General features: G+C 41.2%; 1 protein-coding gene across 1 annotated transcript; it reads right to left on the reverse strand.

Moving 5' to 3' along the window:
* Positions 1-8,804: 8,804 nt before the first annotated feature.
* On the reverse strand, positions 8,805-13,963 carry C1H13orf42 (chromosome 1 C13orf42 homolog). The gene is made up of 3 exons (XM_032445263.1): positions 13,550-13,963; positions 10,685-10,835; positions 8,805-9,606 (listed from the first exon to the last, which is right to left on the reverse strand). The coding sequence occupies exons 1-3, from the start codon at positions 13,961-13,963 to the stop codon at positions 9,365-9,367; spliced, it is 807 nt and encodes a 268-aa protein (XP_032301154.1). The 3' UTR covers positions 8,805-9,364.
* Between the last annotated feature and the right edge of the window lie 10,787 nt (positions 13,964-24,750).

A 24,750-nucleotide genomic window follows, 5' to 3' on the forward strand; every position in this document is an offset into this window, starting at 1 on the left:
TGACTCACATCAAGAGCTTTCTATATGTTTTGGCTTAATATCTGCTCCCAGTTAGGTTGGTGGAAGGAACTTCAGATTCACACCAACGTAGCAGAGTTTATTTTGCCATCTGTCTGTGTTTAGTCTTCATATTAATAATTAAGGCAAGTGATGAGGATTGGGATGGAAATTCTTTCTCGGGGAACAGAGCAGTATGCCGTGCTAACCACCTCATGGCCTCTGAAACTTGGTTCAAAACCTGAAACAAGTGAGAGAATGAGAAAGCTCTCTGCTCATTTTTCCATAAGCATCGACACTTCTAGCCTGCCCATTGCCATGGACCTGTTATTTGATGTTTCTGCTGAACAAGAGCACATCCAAAAAGCAGTGTGCTCTGTTAATATCACGCTTTGTGAGATAGTTTTTAAGTTATAGATGTGTTTTCTGTGGTCTGTTAATGAAATCATCCTTCCTGTCAATGAAATGGGGCTGTGGAGAGTTTCTCCTCATGGATTTTTTTGCCAGTTCACTGCACTGAGGGTAGTGTGAGGCTGCCAGTCCAACTCCCCTCACTTTACACATACACACAGACATACACTCACACCTGCACGCTGTCTCAATAATGCCAGCAGCTGCACAAGTCTTCAGGGGTGCAGCACATGGTTATCTGCACAGAGATATGATGGGCATTGCTGAGATCCCCCGAGCCTCCTTTTCTCTAGCTGAGCAGCCCCAGCTCTCTCAGCCTCTCCTCATAGAAGAGGTGCTCCAGGCCCTTTGTCATCTTGGTGGCCCTGTGCTGGACTCTCTCCAGTATGTCCAACTTACATGCAATGAATGAAATCCCAGAGGGGAACAGTGAACCCAGCAGAAGGTGAAGGCACTATCAATCTCACAGACAAATGAATCTGTCACCACTGAAGTGGGATGTCTTTGCTTCTTCTCAGTTGTTTCCTGATTTACACTGGTCACAATCCACCCAACTTCTATGGGGATATGACTCAGCACTGAGTTTTGGCACAAGCTGCTCTGAATTAATTATAATGGTGAAGTGCAGAGCTGTGGGGGCCCCAGTTCTTTTGATAATCCTCTTCTTGACGTAATTAGATTTTAACCCCCTTCGGTCCCCTTACAAACGTCCCCATCCACAATAGTATTTCTCTTTGGGAGTATAAAATATGTAATAGTTGTTTTTTTTTTCCCAGGTCTCTTTACCAAAGTTCTCTATAATAAGTGATTTCGCACAGGAATTGACAAACAAACCCATAGTAAAGGGAAAACATTAACATATTATACCTCATGGAATAAAAAAAAGGGGAAAACAGAGCTCTTGAAATTCTAGTTAAAATGTAATGGCAACTCTCTAAAGAAAACAGCACTGCCCTCATTTTGTGTACATTTGTTTTTTTAATAGCTCTGCTCATTTTGACCCCCAGTCCTAAATTCTTCACATCAGTAATCCAAGTTTCCATAAGGAAAACACAGTAAATTTTGAAGCCAGACTGTAATTAAAGACAGTTACAAGAAAATCATCTCTGGGTAATTTGAGCCCTTTTAGAACAAATATGGCAAAACTATCGACAGAATAAAAAATAAAAATAAAAAAAGGGGGGGGAGAGTGGGAGGAGAATTAATGGATCTCATATCAGACTTGAATGGGGGACAAGAGTTTTGTTTGGGAAAACCACACCACAACTGGCATTTAAATCTGACTTACAATGCTTGCCACTGAATGTCTTTTAAGTGTTCTCTCACAGCATATTTTCATCTTAAACAGTGATGCTGAAGGAAGCTGGCCATGGGTTGGCTGTCTGCTCACAGCTTCTGCAAGGCAGGTGCTCAGCTCTTTGCAGGGACCAAGTTGCTCCTGCTTGTTGCTACTCTGGCTCACCAACTGTGAGTTTTCTTCTTCATTTCCTTTTCTTTTTCCTTCGTACATCACTTTTGAATGTATAGAGCCCATGGTACGCAGGACCGAGAGGTTCGTAGAGGAACAAATGAATGTAACCCCGTGTTGGCCTTTCTGTTTATCCTTTCTCAGAAGAGCAGGGCGTATTTCTCTGAAGAAAACAAAAAGAAAGCAATTTATCTTGGTCCAAGTCTGAAATAATCCTTTCAGAGGGAAAATATGAAGTTCCCCAGGAAATGTTGGGCATGAGGGCAACAGAAATATTACTTTTAACAGAATAGATGTGAAATTGGTCACACTGAGTGACACGGTCTAGAGTGGTCGCAGGCATGGGTCGATGCTTGAGCTGGATGATCTTAATGGTCTTTCCAATCTCAACAGTGCTATGATTCTGTGAAATCCAAGGGCTGTGGAATCAATCTGCTCACCTGCTGTTAGGACAGTTCAAATGCTGTCCACCTGAATGTGTCTCAGGGTATGTCCCATCAAGACAGGGAAATCCCCTGCCTGCTCCATCTCTTGGCAGACCAGGAACTCTCCATAGGTTGCACACCAACTGCACTGGAAGTCCCACTGATTTTTGTCACCGTAAGGCATCATACTACATGAGAAGTACAAAGAGCCATGCTGTGATGAAAAGGACAGTGCTTAAAATAGTTCTCTTCATCCTGGGATCTCTCCCAGCTTAGTTCATTTCTTCCTATCTTTTGTTTCCTTTCAGCCACTTAAAGCCCACAGAGGAGTTCCAAAGGTTCTGAAGGTATCACAGTAAAGGAAATCAGTCTCTGATCTTTCATATCTTCAGTATAAAACAAGTCTGAAATCTTCTGAGGAAAGGTATGTGTGGTTGGTTATCTGTGGGAAAATGCCGTGCTGTCATTTGCAAGTATGTCAATTGCCAGGGCTGGCACAGGTGTACTGTTGGCATACTTGTGTGAGGATAAGACCAGCAGCAGTTCTCATATTCACACTGCATTTGTAGAAATTCTATTCTTCCTTCCTTCCTTCCTTCCTTCCTTCCTTCCTCTTCCTTCTTCTATCCTTACTCCTTCCGTTACCTTCTCCCACATTATCCTTCTCTTCCCTCTTCCTTCCTTCCTTCCTTCTCCTCTCCTTCCTTCCTTCTTCCTCCTTCCCTTCTTGTTCTTCCTTCCTTCCTTTCCTTTCCTCTTTCTCTTCCTCTCTTCTTTTCCTTCCTTCCTTCCTTAACTTCCTTCTTCCTTCTTGCACTTATAGGAACTTATCTACCAATCCTTAGGGCACCAGTTACACAGGGAAGCCTCAGCAAACAAGCTCAGCAGTGCTGCACAGAGGAGGGTAGCAAGGGATGTTGGAAATGCTGACAAAAGGTTTGGGATGATTCCCTTCTAATGAACTGCCATCACTTGAGAGCTTCAATGTTAGCAGGCCTGAATTACCAGACGTGCCATTTCTGGGCTTTCTTGTGAGCTAATCTCAATTCCTAGAAAGTGAGCTGTGTCTGCTCAAGCATGGCTAAAGACCATTTTCCAACGCAGTCAGGCACCAGTTGAGAATTGTTCAGTCACTGCTTGATGCTGGTTTCCGTGCCTTCTTGAAAATCCCGCCAAGGACGCTTGACTTCATATTACTCACTGTAATTAGAAGGTCACCCTGCACTCACTGGCAGTTCCTTCCCATTGAATTACTCACAAGCTAAAGATCAACCCACTATCGTGATCAGGGAGAAAAAAATAATTCTACATATTGGGACAACGAAAGTGAAAGCACCTGAAAGGTAAGAATGTGGTGAATCAGTGGAGGGGCTCTGATAGGCTGTGTATCTAAACTTCCAAGCATATGAAGTATTTATTGTTTATATGCATTGTGCTTCTCCCTGTCACTGCTTTTGGAGACAGAAGGTGCGATGTTTTTTAGTTAGCAAACTGTTAGAAGAGTCATTATAGGCCGTAAGGACTGTGGAAACCTCATACACCGAATTCTCCTTGAGCTTTGGAAGGAACTTTCAACATCGAGGTTAGAAACTTTTAGCTAGACCTGTCCCAGTCTTCGAAGACTGAACTTTTGAGTCTTCGCATCCCTCTTGCTTATTATTTTCAGTTCCCACATCTCTGGTACTTGCTGTGCCTAAGCATTAATGTTCATAGCAATTTCCACTACGTTGGCCATTTGTGTGTTTTCAGATGCAGTCAGAGGGCAACTGGTCAGCAAGGCTCAGATTACAACTTACCTGATTGGAATCACAGAATCACAGAATGACCCGGTTTGGAAGGGAACCTCGAAGTTATCATGAAGCTCCTAACCCCATTACTGAAGACAAAACGCTAATGGAAACCGCCAAACAAGTGTTGTCAATGCCAGCGAGCCTAGCGAGTGAAATAACGAACACGCACTTACTTCTGACCTGAGGTGGGACTGAACACTTGTTTCCCTTCATGCTCAGCTCTCTTGCGGATCACATGAAACCAGAGAGCTGCAGAATAGCTTGGGAATGAACTGCCATCGTGTGGCCAACAGATGTCTGTAGCCCGATTATAGGAAACTGCTTCCAGGAGCTGCTGCTCATCAAATAAGGAACACGCCCGCAGCTACTTCCCTAGTGAAAGTTTTTGGCTCCAATCACACGTTTCGAGCTGGGCTTTGTACTGCAGTGCCTCACTAAGCGCTGCCACAGGCTTTCCTGCTGGAGGGCTTTGCTTCTTCTCCTTCTCCCTTTAAGTATAAAAGGTGGTATATATAACTTTAATTCCGCACATCCTTTTCATCGTTTTCTGCTGACACATCACCCCTTTCTCTTGGAGGAATCAGAGATAGGATAGGGCATTTAGGTAATGATGCCTTGCCTTATTACGAAGATGGGTAACTTTTGAATTGCCTTTCTGGCATGGAAGATTGCACCAAATGGCCCTTCTAACCCAAGAAATTTTTGTGACAAAACTTCACCATGCACTGATTTGCTCTTAAGCAACAATGCTCTTACTGTCTGCTACTCAACCTGGTCCTGAAGCAGCTGGATTCCTATGTTTCTTGTTCTCCCTCAAAATTATGCCAGAAAAATGCATCGTTTTCTAGGCTGTTAGACTTAATTCAAGACCAGCTCCACCAACTTGATGCAGCTTCTTTCCACCTCTACAACAGCCATAGCTCAGAGCTAAAGGACAAAATAGGTTGCTTGAGGCTTCCTAATACTAGCCTGCTTTGGACTGGCCAACTTCAATTGCTTTTCGTGCTCCATTGATAGGCCTCTTCACACCGAAACAGAAGAGGAATTATCCTAAATCTTGCTCAGGTGCGGCCAGGATTGATGGAAAAAAAAAAAACTAGTCTTCACAAGATGAACAGTTTGTAAACCACAAACTACTAAGTGCCTAATCTAAGCCTTCTTCATCATCCCATTCAAAGCTCAGCAGCAGTACGATATCTTCTTGCTATGGCATTACCCTGGAGAACTTCTGGCATCGCTTAATGTGGAAGCTCACACCCACAGCCTTTGTTTGTTTCCTTATGGCACTAGAAGCGTGGCAAACCCAATGTGCTCATCTAATCCAGCTGCCGATTTTCCGTTTAGCTGTCCTATTTCTTCTGTTTCGACAAAGATGCTGCAGTCATTCACTTCGTTGTGCACTGTGGCTACGATCAAGCTGCCTCAGCACTCTGGTCATCCTATAATAAAATGATTTTGAATCCCTCTGGATTGGACTCTTTCAAAAGATGTATCTTCTATTCAGTTACCTGATTCCAGAATTGCAGCGCCTTTGGTTTCTCACCGGTAGCTGCAGGATGTGGCATCACTGAAAATCATAGCGCAGGGCCCCTTCACGAGACAAGTGTCACAAGTGACATGTGTTAGAGGAATGTGCAAATTACCTCAGTACTTCAACAGAGCTGGGTTTTGAAGCAACAAAGTTAGAGAGACTCTCCAAAGATCTTGTCCATTACTCCAATTGTGTTTTGGGAAAGAGCCTTTGGAGATCCGTGCTTGCACAGCAGGCCTAGATCTAGCAGCTCCAGCTTGTTTACTTCCACTATCAGACCTGGGAACAAGACTGAAAGAGCCTCACTCACTCTGATCTCTGTAAGGGATCTAGGTCATGCACGAGCTCTGCTGGTCATGAATAATTCTTCTGTTACAAATAGGACATCATCAAGGCTCTTGGCAGTAGGTTCCTTAATTTCATCCTTCCCAATGACTGAAAACAAGCCACCATTGCCAGTGATGTTAACTTAAGAGGCCTGCAGCAGGCAGAGGACTGCCTTTGCTGTTGGGGAACAGCTCTGCTCCACAACAGCCATGTGGGAAGATTGATTTTTCCCCCTCACTCTTATTCATAAAAACAAGTATGTAGGTTGCTCTGGAAAGCAACACCTCCCATTATTTTAATTGAAATGTTACAAGATACAAAGGAGTACAATAGTATAATAACCACTATTTGATGAGAAATTCTCAACTACAAACAACTGTTTTTCCAACATAGTGACAACCATTAAGCTGTGCATTTTCACCAGTACATTGAACTGCATGTCAGCTCATAAAAAAACTTGTGTTGATGGAGTGACGCCACTGTCCTGTCACTGATTGTTAAATGCAGCCATCATTGCTACTGTGCTCACATCCACCTGTTTGTCTCCATACAATGTTCAAACAGCATGTCTATGAATGTCACATGGGTTGCCATTTTTCTCATGGAGGAATTCAATTCCAGCACCTTTGCTTGTTTCCCACCATCAAAACAGTAAACTGCAGACTTAGGAAACCTGTTCCTCAGTAATTCCATGTGAGATCTGCTTGGAGAGCAATTTCAGGGTGGCAGAGCTGGCCAGAAGCTCTGTCCCTTCCCTTTACTCACAACCAGAGACACAGCTGCAAGTCTTGATGATAACTTAGGAAAAAGGGTCTCTGTTTGGAGCATGCTGTGCTTTGGCCTGTCCCATTTGCTCACAGTGAGTGGCTTTGAGAGGCCAATATAAACAGGCAGACATGTATCGCATGTTAACGGAAGTTAGAACACGACTGGTTTGGAAATTTTAAAACAAAAAAAAAGAAAACCCACCCCCCAAGCAAATTGCCCCTTTTTAAAATCTAACAAAAACCAACCATTGTGAGAAGCACAACAGCAAGGAAGCAAAACTTAGATTTCAGTTTAAGCACTTCTTCAAAGATGTTAAGGAGAAATTTTTTACTGAGGTACAGGCTGCCCAGAGAAGCTGTGGATGCCTGTCCTTGGTGTTGAAGGCGAGGTTGGATGGGTGATGGGCAGCCTGATCTAGTGTTTGATCCAGCAGGTGGCAGTCCATCCTGGGCTGGAACTAGAGATCTTTGAGGTCCCTTCTACCTCAATCCATTCTGTGATTCTTTGTCAGTGATGCTGGCTGAGCTGGGTAGACCAAGAGTAGCAAAACACCTCTGGAATTAAAGTGCTACAGAACCAAGTCCTCTCTCTCCTTCATGAGCATCATTAGGAAAACAAACAGCATGCTTTCATCAAACAGGAGACGCCAGCTGTGGAAAGAACATCATCAATTTTTTGGCACTCTCCTATCTTATGACAGAAAGTGTCCTATATCAGTGAAATCTCTGAGAGAGGTTCTTCCTCCTCATAGAAGAAATGCTGGTTGAAAAACATAGTCCCAAAGCTGGGAACATACATCAGAACTGCCACCTGCCAAGTATTCTGTGTGGTGAGTACAATGTTCACAGTGGTTATAGAATCAAAGAATCATATAATACCTTGGTTGAAAAGGACCACAATGATCATCAGTTTCAACCCCTGCTATGTGCAGGGTCACAACTCACGCAGACCAGGCTGCCCAGAGCCACATCCAGCCTGGCCTTGAATGCCTCCAGGGATGGGGCATCCACAGCCTCCTTGGGCAACCTGTTCCAGTGCATCACCACCCTCAGAGTGAAAAACTTCCTCCTAATATCTAACCTAAACCTCCCCTGTCTCAGTTTAAAACCATTCCCCTTTGTCCTATCATTGTCCCCCCTCATAAACAGCTGTTCCCCTCCTGTTTATACACTCTGTTCAAGTACTGGAAGGCCACAATAAGGTTTCCCTGGAGCCTTTTCTTCTCCAAGCTAAACAAGCTCCAGGTCCCTCTGGATGGCTTCCTTTTCTTCCAGTGTATCAATTCGGCTTGGTGTTGTCCACAAACTTCCTGAGTTTGCACTAGATAAATTAAATGTAAATGATGTATCAGATAGGTTATATTGATCATTGGTGCCTTACAAAATTTATCCATCCAAGCCTGTGGGCACATAACCTACAAAATGTAGAAACGAGAAATGGTCACATCAGTGTTGTTGTGATTTATCTGTCAATGTCAATCATCAATAGAACATCAGAAGAAAACATTATAGGGTTAAGAAACTCTTGATCCAAACATCTTAGCAAATTCTTAAGACCAAGCAAGAGCTGGGGATGTCTCAGGCTGATGCCTGTGGTATAAACAGAAAAAGAGGCAGAGTATGGCTCTTGATGATTTCATGTGTCACATGGAAAACATCACCTCTAAGATGAAAAAGCCTGAAAAGGAGCACCTCTGAACTGAATTCTTCCTAATATATGTAATATGTAATTATGGGCTGGCAGAAATCTAAATACTGTGTATAAACTAAGGCTGATGTAGTGGATTTACCTGCAAATTGCATTCTGCCCTTGAGGATAACCTTTGCTTCACTCCATTCACAAAGTGTTCTTTTCTAAGACATCAAGTACTTTCCATGCATAGCAGGATGCCTGCGTTCCAAGCATTTTACTCAGCATCCAGATGATGAAATAGATGTAAACTAAGAGGTGGTGTAACAGCTGAGCATGTTTTTGCAAGCAGCAAATCCTTTGATCCTGTAGTGCCCAAGTACTGAACTATTCCCACTACCAAGCAAAGTACTTGGCTATTTTTTTTTCCCAAAAACACACTGAAGCTTTTCCTCAAAGCAGCAGTAGGTATCTGATGCTGATGCCTTCACTACAACCTATTCTGCTTGTACCACAGCTTTCTTGAATCTCTGTGCTGCTGTATGCTCTCAGACCACAGAGTCAACAATGGCACAGACAAAATTTTCACATACAAAAACAGAAAACTCTGCTTCTCAGCTCTGAAGTAGGAAACACTGGTGCAAAAGCTCATAGCGTATCAGCTGCACTGTCTTGCTGTATTGGAGTCAGAAGATAATTTACCACACCAGATAATTTCTGAATCATTGCTTTCAATAACAGCACTATAAGAAGGCTGGTCAAGTTGGGAGTTCCTCCCCAATGCCAAATAACAAAGCAGTATTGTTAGGCACGATGAACTCGATGAATTAAATCCTCATGTGAGTCCAGTGTTGGAATTGCCATGGCTTGAAGTGTATACAAAATGAGGAATCTTCAGTGAGTGCACATGTTACTTCTAGAGTGAAAAAGATGGTCTGGGAGTAAAAAAAGAAAGAGCATCAAGTCTTCCATGCCCTGTTTCAAATGCTCTGTCTTCAGCTGAAGATGGAATGTTCTTTCAGTGTTCTTTCTTTCGTGTTTTGGGCTTAAATTTTAATGTGTTATATGCTCCTTCCACAGCTTTGGGCAAGTACATGGGATGCCTTTCCAACCTCTTTCTAGAGCCAGTGGTTCTTCGTTGGCTGTTTTTTTGTGACTGGTTTGCAGCCTTTGCTGTTTGGGCAGCATCTTCTGAGTATCTGCGAGGAGCACGAAGGATCCAGTTTGAATGTAAACTGTGTTCACTTGTGCTGGTAGCCACTGAAAGACAGAAGGTAGTCCCAGGTTAGCAGAGTCTGTCAGTTGTCTTGGTTTAACCCAGAAGAAAGTTAAGCACCACACAACAGATCACTCACTCCCCTTCTGTAGAATGGGGGAGAAAATTGAAATGAACTCAAGGCTTGAGATATAGACAGCTTAATAAGAAAGGAAGAAAGAAAAGAAAGAAAAGGGAAAAAAATAACAAAAAGAACAAACAAAAAAGTAGGCAATGCACAACACAATTTCTCACCACCCTTTGACCAAGATCCATCCAGTCCCAAAGCACGGTTTCCCTCACCTCAAGCCAGCTCCCCCACTTTTAATGTTCAGCACAATGCCACGTGGAATGGGACTTCCCTTTGGCCAGTCTGTGACAGTTGTCCTGGTTCTGTCCAGAAGCTGTCTCCCCAGCTCCTACCCCTCAGCCCCCTCACTGGTAGGGCAGCATGAGAAGCTGAAACATCTGTGGCTGTGCAAGCACTGCTCAGCATCAACCAGAACATCAGTGTGTTATAAACATTATTCTAAATACAAACCACAGAACCATATCAGCTGCTAGGAAAAAAAAAACAGGACACTCATGATATTTCTATATATACAGTAAGAGAATAGGGGGGTTGCCTGTTCCTTCTTGGTAATTATGTTGAATAACCAAGAAAACACCTATTAACAGCTTTCATCTTTTGGATGTCATTTCATCTTTGGGAAGTCACTTGGGGCGTGATTCATCTTATCTAATGTTTCAGTGCCTGCAATATGAACACTTGTGTCAAAGTCCTCCAATATGCACTTGAGGACAGAACTGGTCTGATCTGTTTCGTGTATGTTCCCTAGCCAGAGAGATGTGGCTCTGAGAAACATGGTTAGTGAGCATGGTGGGGATGGGTTAATGGTTGGACTAGATGATCTTAGAGGTCCCTTCCAATCCAAACCATTCTATGATTCTAATGCTCTTAAATCTTAGAAGCAAAACTGAGAGGAAAATTGTCATTTAAGTAAATTTGGTCTTACATGGCCACTCTTCCCTTTACTCATTACACATTAAAAGTAAACTTATTTTTTCTGTTTTATACTTCACCTGCAAAATCAACATCCGCATTCAGCAGGTCTGTGTCTGGAGCTCTCCGGCATCTCTCTGAATCCAGATCTGCAATAATTGAGTCAAAGAACGCGATCGCTTCTCTTACATCTGAACTGGGCTGTGAGACTTTTCTTCTGTCCATAGATGTCTGTTGATAAGATAGGGAAAGAAAACAAGTTAGATATGGTTGGGGAAAAAAATATATATCTTAAAGAGAAAATTGTATAAGGAAGCTGCAAAAGTTGTATTTCATTCCATATTTCAAGATTTCAGAAGGGCTACCAAGTCCAGATTACTCCACAGCAGCAATCAAAGAAGGTAGAACATGAATCCAAGTGTCCATCTTGTTACATGCTCAGCTCCAGGCATCTTCCACATCATCACTGCCAACATGTCTTTAGAAAATCTCTCAGACTCTCTCTTTTGAGACATCTAATTGGGTGGCTAGGTGACAGCTGAGCACTGTGGACAAATTCTTCCTGCCTAGTACTAGGCGCCTAATGAGATGCACACATTAGAAATGGAGTCATACCAGGTTACTTCTTTAATTAATGCAGGGCTCAAGTACCTTCAAAAGATGAGTCAGAACCTAGGTAGGCTGAATTCCCCTCTTCAGTCAGCTCTATTCCCTTATTGCAGAGGGATCGTAGAGCAACTTGGTTGCTAATTTAAGTATCTTATTAAAATGCCTTGGTTTGATGAAATGAATCCAGATCTAAATGTCTAAAGTCTTTTTTTTTTTTATATGGAAAAGGACTGTGAGTGCTAAAAAATGAGTCATTCAACACTATGATAATTCCCACAGGAAAGCCGTGGGGTGTCAAATTAGGAGCCTGTCTTGTTAAAAAAGCAAATGTCTGTCTATAGATGCTGAAGCATTCATAAAGCCTCAGTTATTTATTCTGTAGGTCAGTACAGGATGAACCCTTCTGCCATTCATGAAGGCTCTGCCTAATGAAGGGCTGTGCATTTTTCCGACCAGTCCAATTGCCAGAGCAATTCTGAATCAGCAACTTATTGTCCTGGGTTTCAAATACACAAGCAAAATATATATGCTGTGTCACATCTCTGATGGACGAGTTTGCTTCCCATTCTGTGGGATGGTGCAGGCGGAGATGAGTCGGCTTCCCCTTCTGACATTCTAGATTGATTGGCACCTTCAGAAGTGCTAAAAGATGACTGCTACCACACATTGACTGAGAATAGTCACTGCTATTATAACTAAGCCTTTATTACTTAAAAGACATTTTTTAGAAGTGTATGCTCCAGAATCTGACACACTTCTCTGTTCTTTTTTCACAAGCCACAAGTGACAAATTCTGAATCTAGATTCCTACACTCTACACAGTCTATCTCACAGACTCTTGGTCTGTGGTTTAGATGTTCCTTTGCACTCATATTTCTCCTCTGCCTAGTGGTTAGCCACGTTTCATGCTCCATTACATCACTGCTCAGCTCATCAGGGGAAATGACATGCTATAACTCTCCCCTGCATCAAGCCAATCTCTGTGCATGAAAAACTAGTTTGCAGTTTATATATCTTGTAGTGTTGAGATTCATCTCCTGGTCCCCTGGCACCACCATTCCACTCTCCTACAACTCGGTCATTCTCTTTGGATGTTTCCCTAGTCCTAAATGGTAAAGTCTTTACAAAATGTCTTCACCAGACCCCTTAACCGAATACTGTTTTTTGCTCAAAGCATTAAAAAGTGACATAAAAACCAATAAAACCAACTGTGGGATTCCCACTAACTGAATGGGTGCTAGATCAAGATGTACGATGAAAAAATGTGGTATCTAGCTCTAAAAATATGAATCTTGTCCTTTGGTTAATGTCTGCAACAGAACTCAGCCTGAGCTATTCTGACATTATGCTGTGAAAAAGCATATAAATGTGGAATAGTTTCCTGGTAAAGTCTACCTGGCCTAGTCAGTAGGTAATCCATTACATCCCTTCTTCCCACCATTCTTATTAGTATCCAATTAAAAGGCTGCACAGGGTAACCTGCATGTCTGCTGCCAAAGCCATGTTGTTGCTCTGGTTTCCTGAATAGATCTCCCCACCTGCTGCAATTAATTTTTTTCCTTTTCCTTGCTGAATCAACACCACAGTCAAACAAACTACTGACCAGTCTAGTGACGTGCAACTTAAAAGGTGCAGCCCTACAGAAAGTTGTATTGCTTTTCCCTCTAGGACTTATAGAAACAATCTGCAACAACAAAAAATATCAGTGCTATTCTGAGGTATCATTATAGCAATGGATGAAGAACTATGGTGTCTGCTTCAAAACTACCTGGCAGTTCATTAATTCTGAGAAAGGAACCAATTCTCCTTTGCCTACAGTGTATCAGTAGAGTTTGCACAGATGATGAATGTAGCGCTGACAAGCTGTCAAAGAAAATCACAGCTGTGTCACAGAAAACACAATTATTTTCTGTAAGTAATTTCTGCCAGTGAGAAGGCTACCAGCAAACACAGGGACTACTGAGCTTTTCAGTCATTAGCAACTACAGGTAACCACAGCTGAGAACTCTGAGCCACTTAAATAGTCTGACAGAGCTGAGGGAAAACATCTCCTTCAGAACAAGTTTTCAGATACTTCCCATCTCCTCATATTTCTTATCTTCTCTTATTTTCTCTCCATACCTCTAGAAACACATGTAATTCTTTCCATGACCAGTCATTCATACTTGACATTCAAGGGACTCTGGAAGTATCTTAGGGTATTTAGTAGTAGTTCAATGAAATAACAGCAACAACAAAAGGCAGACAGCTGAGACCAGTAAGTCAGAAAATCAACATAGGTCATACATCTAATTGCTTTATAGTTCAACCACACAATAAAAGTTCTTAGGAATTACCTTAGAAAAGTCTTTGGAGGGAAGTGGAAGAAATGACTTCTTTCCAGATTTGGATGATTTTGTGGATGTTGGGGAATCTGCAGTCATATGCATAGATTTCAACTTATTAATGTTATCGAGATATTTTTTCCTCAAGGCTAACAAGTCCTGTAAGTACTTCAAGCAGTCCTGAGTCTTAGAGTACATCCACTCCCTGTCTTCCTCTTTTGACTGGCTGCAGGAGTCAATGCTGTTTGTACTTTTGCTTTTTTTTAATGGTTCACTAACTTTTTCCTGCTCATCTCCGAGGACATACATAGAAGTGCTGCGGATCAATCTGACAGCAGAACCTGTGCCGTCCCAGTAAGGAATGTCATCTGTTGCATTTTTTCGGTGGGAGTTTGGATGAAATATGGAATGGATCTTTTTAAACATAATGTGCTTCTTCGACCCTGTTACACTTTTCTCTTTTAGCTTCTTAATTTAACCCCAAATCTTGTAACCAGTAGCTGCAACCCTTGTCCTCATCTGACAAAGAGTTTTGCCACTTACTGTAATGAAGACAAAAAACACCTATTTCTGCTTCTGTTGCCTGCAGTCCAACACATTGTGAAGAGCGTGATCAAAGAGCAGACGCGTGTTCTCTATTCCATTTGCATCAGTGAAATAGCTCTGTTCTTTCCTCGGATTAAAATACAGCACAGGAGGTCAGAGGTCATGCTTTGACCTTTCCTTTGGCTGGTCTCCATAAAAGATTATCATCAGCTGGAAATCCCCCCCTCAACTTTTCTCGGTCCCCCGCTGGTCGCCTCCTTCACCGCCGAGCTCCGCGGGCAGGCGGGTGCCTGGTGCTGGCCATGGTGCTGAAGTGCTTCTGCCGCCCTGTCAGCATCACAGATCCTTGCGAGGGAGCTTCTTCGGGACTGCTTCTTGCGATCAGTTTCTGCAAGGACAAAGTGCATAGGGATGGTTTCTACTGGGCAGAATTTAGATATCGCTCCGAGTTTCACCCTGTGGTAATCAGGAGATGGCTGCAGCTACCCGATACCACAGCACCAGTGGGAGCAAAGTGGATTCATATGTCAGGGTCTGTTACACTCAGTGCAAAGCTGCTCTGTGTAAGGAATGCTGTAAAAGAAAACACTATTAAAATACTATTTTGTGGTTTTGTTTTGCTTTTTAAAAAAGCAGAGAGAAACATATACATTTATACTAGTTCTTTTCTTAGACTAATGGAAGAGCATGTGAACATGTAGAGTTTCTATTGACTGGAAGCTACAGAGAAATTGGCCGCTATCAGCATATTCAAGCATTGGTATCACTTGTGATTGTGTAACAACATGATGAATGTTTTAAAGATAAGTAGAGTGAATATGCTCATCTCACACCACCAAAACAATCAGCTCTTTGAAAACAAGCAGGAATGTCCAGATCTAATATATTCAGAATAGTTATTATAGTTTATGCTCCTCAAGCTTTGAATATCTGAGGAAATTTTGAAAGGCTGTGAATATCATCCTGCAGACTCTACTAAACAAACTTCCACTAATTATACTGGAAGTGTCAAATGAAGGTTTATGCAACCTAAGAGTCATAGGATCTCAAAAGGTTCTAATATGAATTTGCCACTGCTAGGTAATAAAGTTGATTTTATGCTAGTGTGGAATATTAGAACTAGGAAAAGAGATGTAACATCTCTGTAAAATCACGTCTGAAATTTTTTACATCAGAGAAAATATCTGATCATCAATAACAGCTTGATTTTCTATGTGGTCTTCTGATCTTTGGTTATAAGTATGATACAATACCAGTGAGCCTCAAAGAGACGCTCTAAGTAACCTTGAAGTCACTTCACCCAAAAAGTCTATGAGTCAAGAAAGTCAGTGGGAGCTCTAGGAATTATTGACAAAGACACTAATCAGTAAGAGTGATGGGAACTCCACAGAGCAACTGCTTATAGGATTACACATTGTCTCGCCATAGCAGACTGACTTCTGAGCTCAGCTGATCTTATGAAGAGACATAGGTCAAATTCACACACACACACACACACAAAATAAAGGACAACAAAAAATCCAACAGGCTTCTGTTTGTGAAAATAAAAAAGTAGGTGCATCATACTCCATGAAGAGTAAACATGTATCATTATACGTGCTGCTTTCTAAACAAATAAAAAATAATACAAAATCCATATGGGCCTTAGATACTCCTGTACTGTCTCAACAAAGCACTTAAAACATATACTGGCATCTCACTGATGTTAAAATAGATAACTAAATAAAAATAATTAAAAACCAAACACTTTTAAGCCTTTAAGAGGTTTCTCGCTTTTAAGTGCATTAATTCACAATGTTTTAAAGAGCTTGCTGGTTCACATTCATTGTGCATCAACTTACACGCAGTTCTCATTGTTCACTGTGGTGTTAAAATAAGTTAAGATTAATAAATGCATGAGTCGGTGTAATACCTGCATTACAGAGTAGAATTTCATTTGATATATAATTGCTGCATTATATAGTAGAATTTCATTTGATGCAATGAAGGGACATTTACGATTATTTCTGACATTAATATTTTATTTTGTGTACTGGTTATGAGCAGTGCGAATACAATCTTCCTTTCCAATGGTAAAAATTAATATTAATCTGTTTTCTTCAGTGTCTCTACTGTAATTTAAATAGATCCCCAGAATTAGAAAGTTAAAGAGTAAAATTATAGATATCTTTAAAGGTAAAAAATGTCTCTAGTGTGTTTTGTGAGAAGAAGAATGCCCTACATCTTTTCAAGGTAATTTCCTATAGGGTAGTTTTCTTCAGACAGGCTTCCTGAATAGTTTTTATTTATTTGTAGTCAAACTCCAGTCTTCTTTTACCTGTAACTGCTCCCATTTAACTAAATAGCAGGGCAATTAGTATTTGACCTCCACAGATCACGGGTCTCTTCCCTTCTTACTGCTGGGGACAAAATAAGTTACTGTATCTAAGCCAGTCAGTGATTGTATGATACATACATCAGCTAGTATGGTTGAAGAAGAATATTTACTTTCATAATATTTCTGTCTGGCTTTGTATCTAATGGACTGATCTGAGTTCCATAGACCACTACTCATTAGCACACAAAACTTCCTTGATTATCTACACTCATAATGGCAGTTCCTGAGCCATCGTGACTGGGTAAGAAAATCCAACTAGAAAATACAGCTTATGTATTCTGATGTTAACTATATAGTTGAACACAAATGCATATGATCAAACGTGTATATAAATGCCGTTAGAATAGCTTGATCACATGAGTTAATGATTAATGGGTGGATTAAATTATAAAATCACACATCCTTAAGCTTTGTGGGGTTTTCTTTGCAATTACTTAATTGTCAAAATGTAAAGTTCTGAAACCAAAGATGGAAACCTTTGGCAACCTGTAGATGAACCTCCCCACCATTCCATTACACTTTATTGCTGTGCAGCAGATGGCAGCAGAGGGGCAGTCTGATAGAATGGCATTGGACATTGTGTGCACAAAGCAATGGTGTGGAATTGAGTTCTTCCATGTGGAAAAGAAATTGCACATATTGACATTCATTGATGCCTACTGAATGTTTATGGAGACCAAACAGTAGATATGAGCACAGTGAGAAAGTGGGAGGTGCGTTTCAGCAGTGGGTCACTTTCAGTGGTGCAGATATTGAGCGCAACATGTAGAGTCTTTTCCCCTGTTGGCAAAAATGCACAGCTTCGATCCCCACCCTTTGCTGGCCACTTCCTTCTTTCCCTTGAAGTTTTGTAAAGACATGCAAAAAAAAAATATACATAGTCTCCTAAGAATCTCTCATTTAAGAGAAATATGAAAAAGAAAGCAGGAAGTCTGAGGACACAGCACTAAATAAAAAGAAGTACATTGCTCCAAAAGCAGTGCCTCGTATTTATTTCTGTGGAAACTGTGAAGGCAAAGGTCTGGAGTTCTGCCTCCTAAAAACTGATGTCAGCAAACACTCGATATCCTTCCTTGTTCAGGATGTTCCCATAAAATGGGAACTGAGAGCAATTTTGATGCCATGCATTTGAAAAAGAAAAAAACCAAAACCATTATTGCTTCTCTGAGCCATGAAATTGGACAAATCAGTTCCCTAAGAATTTTTCATTTGAGTCAATTTTCAGGTAAATGCAGTGAAGTCTAGATGTATTGCCCACGTCAGATTTAACTGTGATCTTCTTTTTTCAAGGCTATGCCTGAGTTATGCTAAAGCAACACTGACCTGCAAAACCAGCTGAGTCAGGAAAGCAAGTCTGCCCTCAGAGGATGAATACAATTTTGTAAGTCTGGAGCACCATCTTCCCAGCTAATCTAGATTTGAATATGTTATTTCCATTTGACTTAGATCCTGCATATTCTCCATGAATTTTTACTACGTGTGACATTTTCAATCACTGAAATAGGTTTTATTGCAGCATAAGCACTGATAGTAAGTAACCAAAGGAGTGATTACATTTGCATCAGGCATGGAAAGTTAAAGAAATGCCATAATTTTTGGACATCTAAATGATTAGAAAAAGATTTTGCAAATGAGGAATCAGTCTATTATTTTATTTCATTGTTATAATTTAGCATACATTGGCTTTGCTCTTTGGAAATGCTTTGTGTACATCTTATGACAAAGCTATAAAAATCACTCTAGCAAAACTCCCCTTGACTATATCCGTATCTCTATAGCTGTTGCCTGGCAGCTTTTTCAGAGAGTGAAAGGTTACCAGGCTTACCCCCTTCTTTATCTAGCCTACTTCTTCCCTTTGTTTCCTCAAACAACCCTACTGTCATTAAAAACTTTATCTGCGTGACAAGGTTTACAAGGAAACCTTGTCTTGTCTTCTGTCACACAGGGTCAAGGAACAGCCAGTTGTCCTGGCTTGTTTCATTGGAAGAATTTGTGTCCTTTTAGCATAAACATTGTTAGGACATTTCCAAGCATTGCTAGTCTTTGTTGAATTATTCTCTCAGCTCTTGAGTCTTTTGTTGCAGAGATGGCAAGAAGAATTGTGATGTCTAGCTAGTTGCCTGTCACATCTATCACCCACTGATAAAGTCTTTGACAGAGGAGGGCGATGAACAAACAATTAGGATTCCTTCAGGATGGCTCAATGAGGATGAATGCTGTAAGTGGCCATTCTTCAAATTCGTTTATATAGGGCAAACATTAAATGAACCGTCTGTCTTGACCTGCTTTTCATTCCAATTAAATTCTAGTGCACTATTATTGCTTCCCACAAAAGAAACACAGAGAAGGATTTAAGAAAAGAGGCAACATGGACTTCTTTGTAAATCACAGAGTTGCCAGACTGTGTCAGTCATCTCCAGGCAAGAACCACTCAGGATACCTAGAGGCTTTTTTGTAGGTACCCTTGGATTCCTGTTTCCCATTTCTAATTCCTCCCTCCTTTGCTAACACAAAAAAGCAGGGCAAAGGCTACTTAAACAGGGGCAGCTAAAAATGAGCAAGTTTGGCTGAGAGATATGAGAAAGGAAGACTTAGTGCAAGTGAGATCCTATATGAACACTAGGGAGACCAGACAGAAAGAGAATAAATTTGTCTTGAAATAGGTCCTTTTGAACATATCAACTATTTTCTTCTCAGATCACAAACTCCATAGGGGGAAACACAGGATGGTTATTTCCTATGACTGTCAGGAGCAGTTTTGTAGCCTCCCCTTGAGTGCTCCTTGAAGGAGGAGAATTAAGATTCCATGACAGGTCAGAAAGTCACAAAGAGGGAATGTCCGGGTGGGCATCAATGCCAAAAAGGGCTCACACCCTAGCAAGATGTTTGCAGTAATCTGCAAAGCCAAATGATGCTTCCCAATCTAAGATACCCATGAAACTCTAAATATTTGCAACTGAACTTGCGTTGTGCTCAAAGAAACAGGGAAATGTATTCTTACACCCTGAAATCAGGAAGAACATGTGCCTTTGGCCTTAAGAAGAGCAAAATATAGTACATCAGATCATGGTAAGAGCTGGCAGCAAACAAAGGACACTGTATTTCTGGGTCAAAACACAGCTGTCGATGACTTCGTGGCAGATATTTTTCGCATCTGCTAGAACCAAGTAGATACAACTGGAACATCCACAAGAATATGCTAGAGTGAAAATGAACTGGAGTCTCTCATCCATAATTCTTCCCATATAGAGAGAAATCCAATTGTTTGAAAATACGAGGCAACAGGAACTGAGTTGATATTTGAGTTTAGTTCACTTCCACGCGCATTATAGACTTTAACAGTATGCAGAACACTATATTTTATAACACAAGAGTCAACACTTCTCATATTTTGCATAGAGGATATCATTATGGCTATTGATGTACTTATGAAATATGCCCTGAGATTCCTGCAGAGTATGCCTGGATTTGCACCCATGAATATCAAGAATTTGTCCTGCTGAGGCTGTTATTCTGTTTGGTAGGTGGCTTTTGTTGGAGGAGGATAAGGAGAGAAATAGCAGGCTAATATTGCAGAGGCAATTTCCTCAAGGTCAAACCCCTCTTCCTTTATAGAGTTCACTGCCTGGTGTGGAGCCGATAACATCATTATATTTTCCAATAAAGGCTCTATTTGTTCCATCTCTTTGGCATATCCTTGCAAAAGGGACTTTGAGACAGATTACAGTGTTAAACCACATGAGAGAAAAAAGATTATCAAGAGTTTTTGGAAGGATGACCTCAACCTCAACCTGGAAAACATTTTCTTCCTCACTCCCAGTGACTGTTAATTCTTTTCCTGAAAATGAAATCCAACAATATAGGTAAACACGAAGAGAAGAGACTGCTGTGTGCCACACCTGAGGCAATGGGTCACACAACTTCTCCAGTATACCTAATCACCAATATTTCTTTAGAATGCCATGCCTGACTTTAAATAAAAGAGAATAATCCTGTGGCTACATTCCTTTCCTGCTTGAGCTACATCCCTCCTCCCAAATATCAGTGATGTTGTGGGCAGCCTGGTTGTTTTTTGAGTAGTCTCTCCTTCTGCTGCATTCTTCTACTGTATGCTGCCTGGTCTGTATGCTCATGGAGCATTCACAAGGACTTTAGCCGTCATCATTTTTTGTACCTTTAAGTTTTACCACTAGATGGAAGCCTTGGCCTCCAGAGATTCTCTGTGAGATTCGAAATTCCTGACCATTTAGTCATATATCCGAGTTTCCTGGTAAGCTGTTTATCTACACTGATTTAGATATTTAAGTAATAATGAGCTGAGCTTAGGCATTGCTGTAGTTCACCGACTGTTGCATGGAAGATATAAAAGTTGGTCAATAGCCAATATCAGTGAAATCAGTGGGATATATTTCTATTCCCGAGTGCCAAAGCGGATCCCAAAAACTCTACAGCTTTAGAAAACAGCAAATTAATTTCAGTGTTCTGACAGAGCAAACAGGAAACAGAGTTTGTAGAAAGAGTGCACCTCTACAAGCCATGGGCTGCCAGCTTCTCTAGGAGAATGCCATGGGAGACAGTGTCAAAGGCTTTGCTGAAGTCTGGGTGGAAAGCATCAAGTTTTTCCCTCAGCCACCAGGCAGATCACTCTATCATAGAATACCAGGCTGTTCAAACAGGACCTGCTTTTCACGAACCCGCACTGGCTGGGTCTGATTCCATGGTGATCCTGCACATCCTCCAGTTGTCCCACACAAGTGTATGTATCTATCTAAAATTCTCCTTTTCCCTCTGAATGTCTGAAATGCCAACTGGAATGATTGCCTGCAGATGACCCTCTGCCACTGCCTAAATTGTGATGGGCACTGTTTGATGGAATTCTTGTTAATATACACTAAAATTGACGACACAGGCTAGTCATTATTTCATGGTGCCATTGACCCATTTCATCCACCAGTACAAACACTGCTCTTAGGGTCAAGGCCCAGAGCTGACACAGACAAGCTAATTAAATGGTATACACACTTTTCTTCTTGTCAAGGAGTTTGTTCACACTAGTACAAGGTTAGGAAAGAAAACTTCTGTATATTTGTTTTCTTCATAGCATACCTGGGAATTTTACACTGCTATGTGCAAATGATTTGTATGTGAGAGCAAAACCTTTAATGGCCTTCACAGCTATCTCTTTTCTCTCAAAGTCTGCTTGGTTTCAGGTTTGTGCTCCCATTATTCTAGACGGCATTAATTCATTCTATTCCTTTCAGTCAACGTTTCACAGTCCTGCTTGGTTGTATTGGGTATCCTTCCTGTGAAATGAGGTAGGAAGGGGAAAATGCACAATAGCTGTGAAGCAATCCACTGTTATTGGCTACAGTAGTTACTACAAGAAGGGAAATCTCTCTTGCATGAGCTAGTCCACGTCATATACATGTATTTCTCGGTGGTACAGTCTACTTAATGTCTAAATGCAGCATGCTTGAACTTTAAAAAGACACAATAAAAGAATTACTTTTCCTGGAAAATTGCTTGTTTGGTTACCACAAGTAACACTGGAGATTATTGTAATTGAAAGGAACAGAAAATCTTGGTTTTGGGCATGGTTTTGTTGTGCATTTTGTTCCTATTTATTCCTTGCGGAGTTCACCATATGAGTTAGGATGTGGTCCTGCAACAGCTGGAGTTTCTGGCTAAGATCTCAACTTCAGCACTGAAGGACAATAGCCTGAACTAGTAACATTCAGATTGCATTTATATTTTATATGGTAATGAAGAAGAATCTATAGCAAAATCAAAAATAAAGCAATAAAAACACAGATTGGCAGGAATCATTGCTAATTGTACTAGCTTAAAATACTTTGAATTCATTTCCGAAACCAAACACATTTCAGATTGCCAGTGCCACTTTTAGAAGCGCCATCTAACATGAGAAAAGAAGCAGAAGTCTCATGGATAATGGTGTCAACGTGGAATGAAGGATAATGTCACAGTGTTTCATTGTTTTACCTTGTGGTACCGCTTGTGTTTATTGAATGGAAAACCACAAACAGCAGTTATGCACCATTCTGTAATATTAACCATTTTCTGTTTTCGTGACTTGCAGACTCCTGTGATTTTGTCAGTGGGAAATTAACACAGCCTGGTATATGGAAACAGGCGAGAACTGCAATTTGATGTCTGAAATTTAAATTACTATTCAAGTTGAGTTTTATTCTAAACTATAATTACAACACAGTCATGTGAACATTCATTTTCCTGGCCAAAATGCTAAAATATTTTCTTCCACTAATGAGCCAGCTGCTGTCTAAAGATATTCGCTATATTCAGTATATTCACAATCAGTTTCTTGACTGTTTACCAATAAAGGTTGCACAATGTAAACTTTTTAGATTGCTTGATTTTTACATAGTTTAATATACTTGTACCAGTCAGAGATATAACTCAAAGGCTGAGAAACTTGCACTAGTTCCAACGTCTGATACAATTAGGTTAATGGCATGAAGCCACTGGAGTGTGGAGATGCAGGCAGACTGCTCTGTGCCCAGGAGCCAGAGCCAGGATCGTATTTGTCCTTGCTGTCAAAGAGAAGAGAAGGGCAGTGACAACAATGGCTGGAGGCGTCTTTCTGGAAATAAAAACTGTCAGTCTCCCCTCGCTTTCTCATGCCCATGGGCAGCTGTCCTACAAAGTACTCCCATTTCCTAGAAATTACAGCAGGGGAAGGGGAAGGGGAAGGGGAAGGGGAAGGGGAAGGGGAAGGGGAAGGGAAGGGAAAAAATGAATTCAGATAAACACAATAGCATCTCATCACTCAAAACCTGGCTTCTTTGCAGCTCTTTCCTGTCTGCCCCAGCCACCCTGCTGGAATAGATCAGTGACCTGTCATGATCAATAAAAAGTCACATACTAATAGCATGCAGACTCACAAATCAACATCTCATCAAACAGCTTCTGGTCATTACAGTGTATGTCTTAATAATGACATTTTCAAGATCCTGAGGCATGAAGCCAGCCTTGCAAGTCAGTAACGGGGCTATTGATTTTACCATCTCAAAGCAGTGAAATTAGGTGTTTAAGACATCAGTTACTGACAAAATAAAGTTCAGTAGTGTAGGTGGAAGAGAGCAGAGTCCTCTTGTGCTGATTCAGAGGACCTATTTCTCTTCACTGACTGTGAAGGGAGTCCAGAGGGACAAGTTACTTAGTCTGGGCATCTAAACTCAGCAACCAAACCACTTGCCTACAAATCTCCAAAAACCTCTGTTATGTGGAACGCCAGAGTGGTCTCCTGGAGCACAGCCACGGTCCTGTGGTAACGTATCTACAGTGTGTGCAGGGCAGCATGGGGAGACAGATGGACAAAGCAGACAGGCAACATGTGGGTAAGGGACAGCTTTACTGGAGCAGCTTTAGTGAGATGTAAGAGCTACTCCAAGTGCCTTTCTTTACTGTGTGGAAATAGAAAAGAATTCCAAGCTGGAACTGAAGAACAGCCCTAAAAGTAGTTCAAAAAGCAATGGAATGAATTTCATGGGAAGGTTTCCTCTTATAATCAGATCTGTACAAATATTGAGAAAAGCAAATAGCAATGCCTTTCGATTACAGACTAAATAAATGCTCTGCCACAGAGGATGCTGTTGAAAGTAGAGCTTTTGCTTAGCAGATAAAGTAATCAGATTACCATCAGGATTCATTGCCTTTTAGTTCTACTAGCATACGCAAAATAACAGTCGATGTTCTTCCAGTATTTCATATCATCACAGCACTGTGTAAACATGATCTAGTCATAAATACCCCTACAAACCCCAGTAGCTTCTCAGTGTCCCAGAAAGGCTGCCTTTGTCCAGACATCTGCTGTGTTCCCCTCCTTCTGCCCCCCTGCAGGGTGTCTAGATATGGCTGTGGTCTCCTATCACTCACACTGGAAGAGGAACCTAAAGCAGATGAATTGCTGTAATTATCAGACTATAAACCACTAGTATTTTTTGTGGGCTGGTGATGATTCAAAATCCACACTCACTTCCCTAAGCCATCCAATACCCTTTCCACAGTCACTGGAAAATTGGTCACGAGATCTACCCTAAGTTTCAACCATTATCACCCACTGAAATTCTTCCACGCTTACAGAATGTTCAAACATGTTATTATATCATGGCTGTCAGTGTGGGTGGGGAGGTGATCAAGACTTTTTTTGTTCCATCTACTTCTTTCAGTCCCAAAAGCTTTGCCAAAAATGCAAGAAAGGAAGCAATCACTCAGACAGCCCAATAAACATTTTCTTCATGTGGTTAATCTC

The sequence above is a fragment of the Coturnix japonica genome, chromosome 1 (genome assembly GCF_001577835.2).
Source record: "Coturnix japonica isolate 7356 chromosome 1, Coturnix japonica 2.1, whole genome shotgun sequence".
In the NCBI taxonomy this organism is placed as follows: domain Eukaryota; kingdom Metazoa; phylum Chordata; class Aves; order Galliformes; family Phasianidae; genus Coturnix; species Coturnix japonica.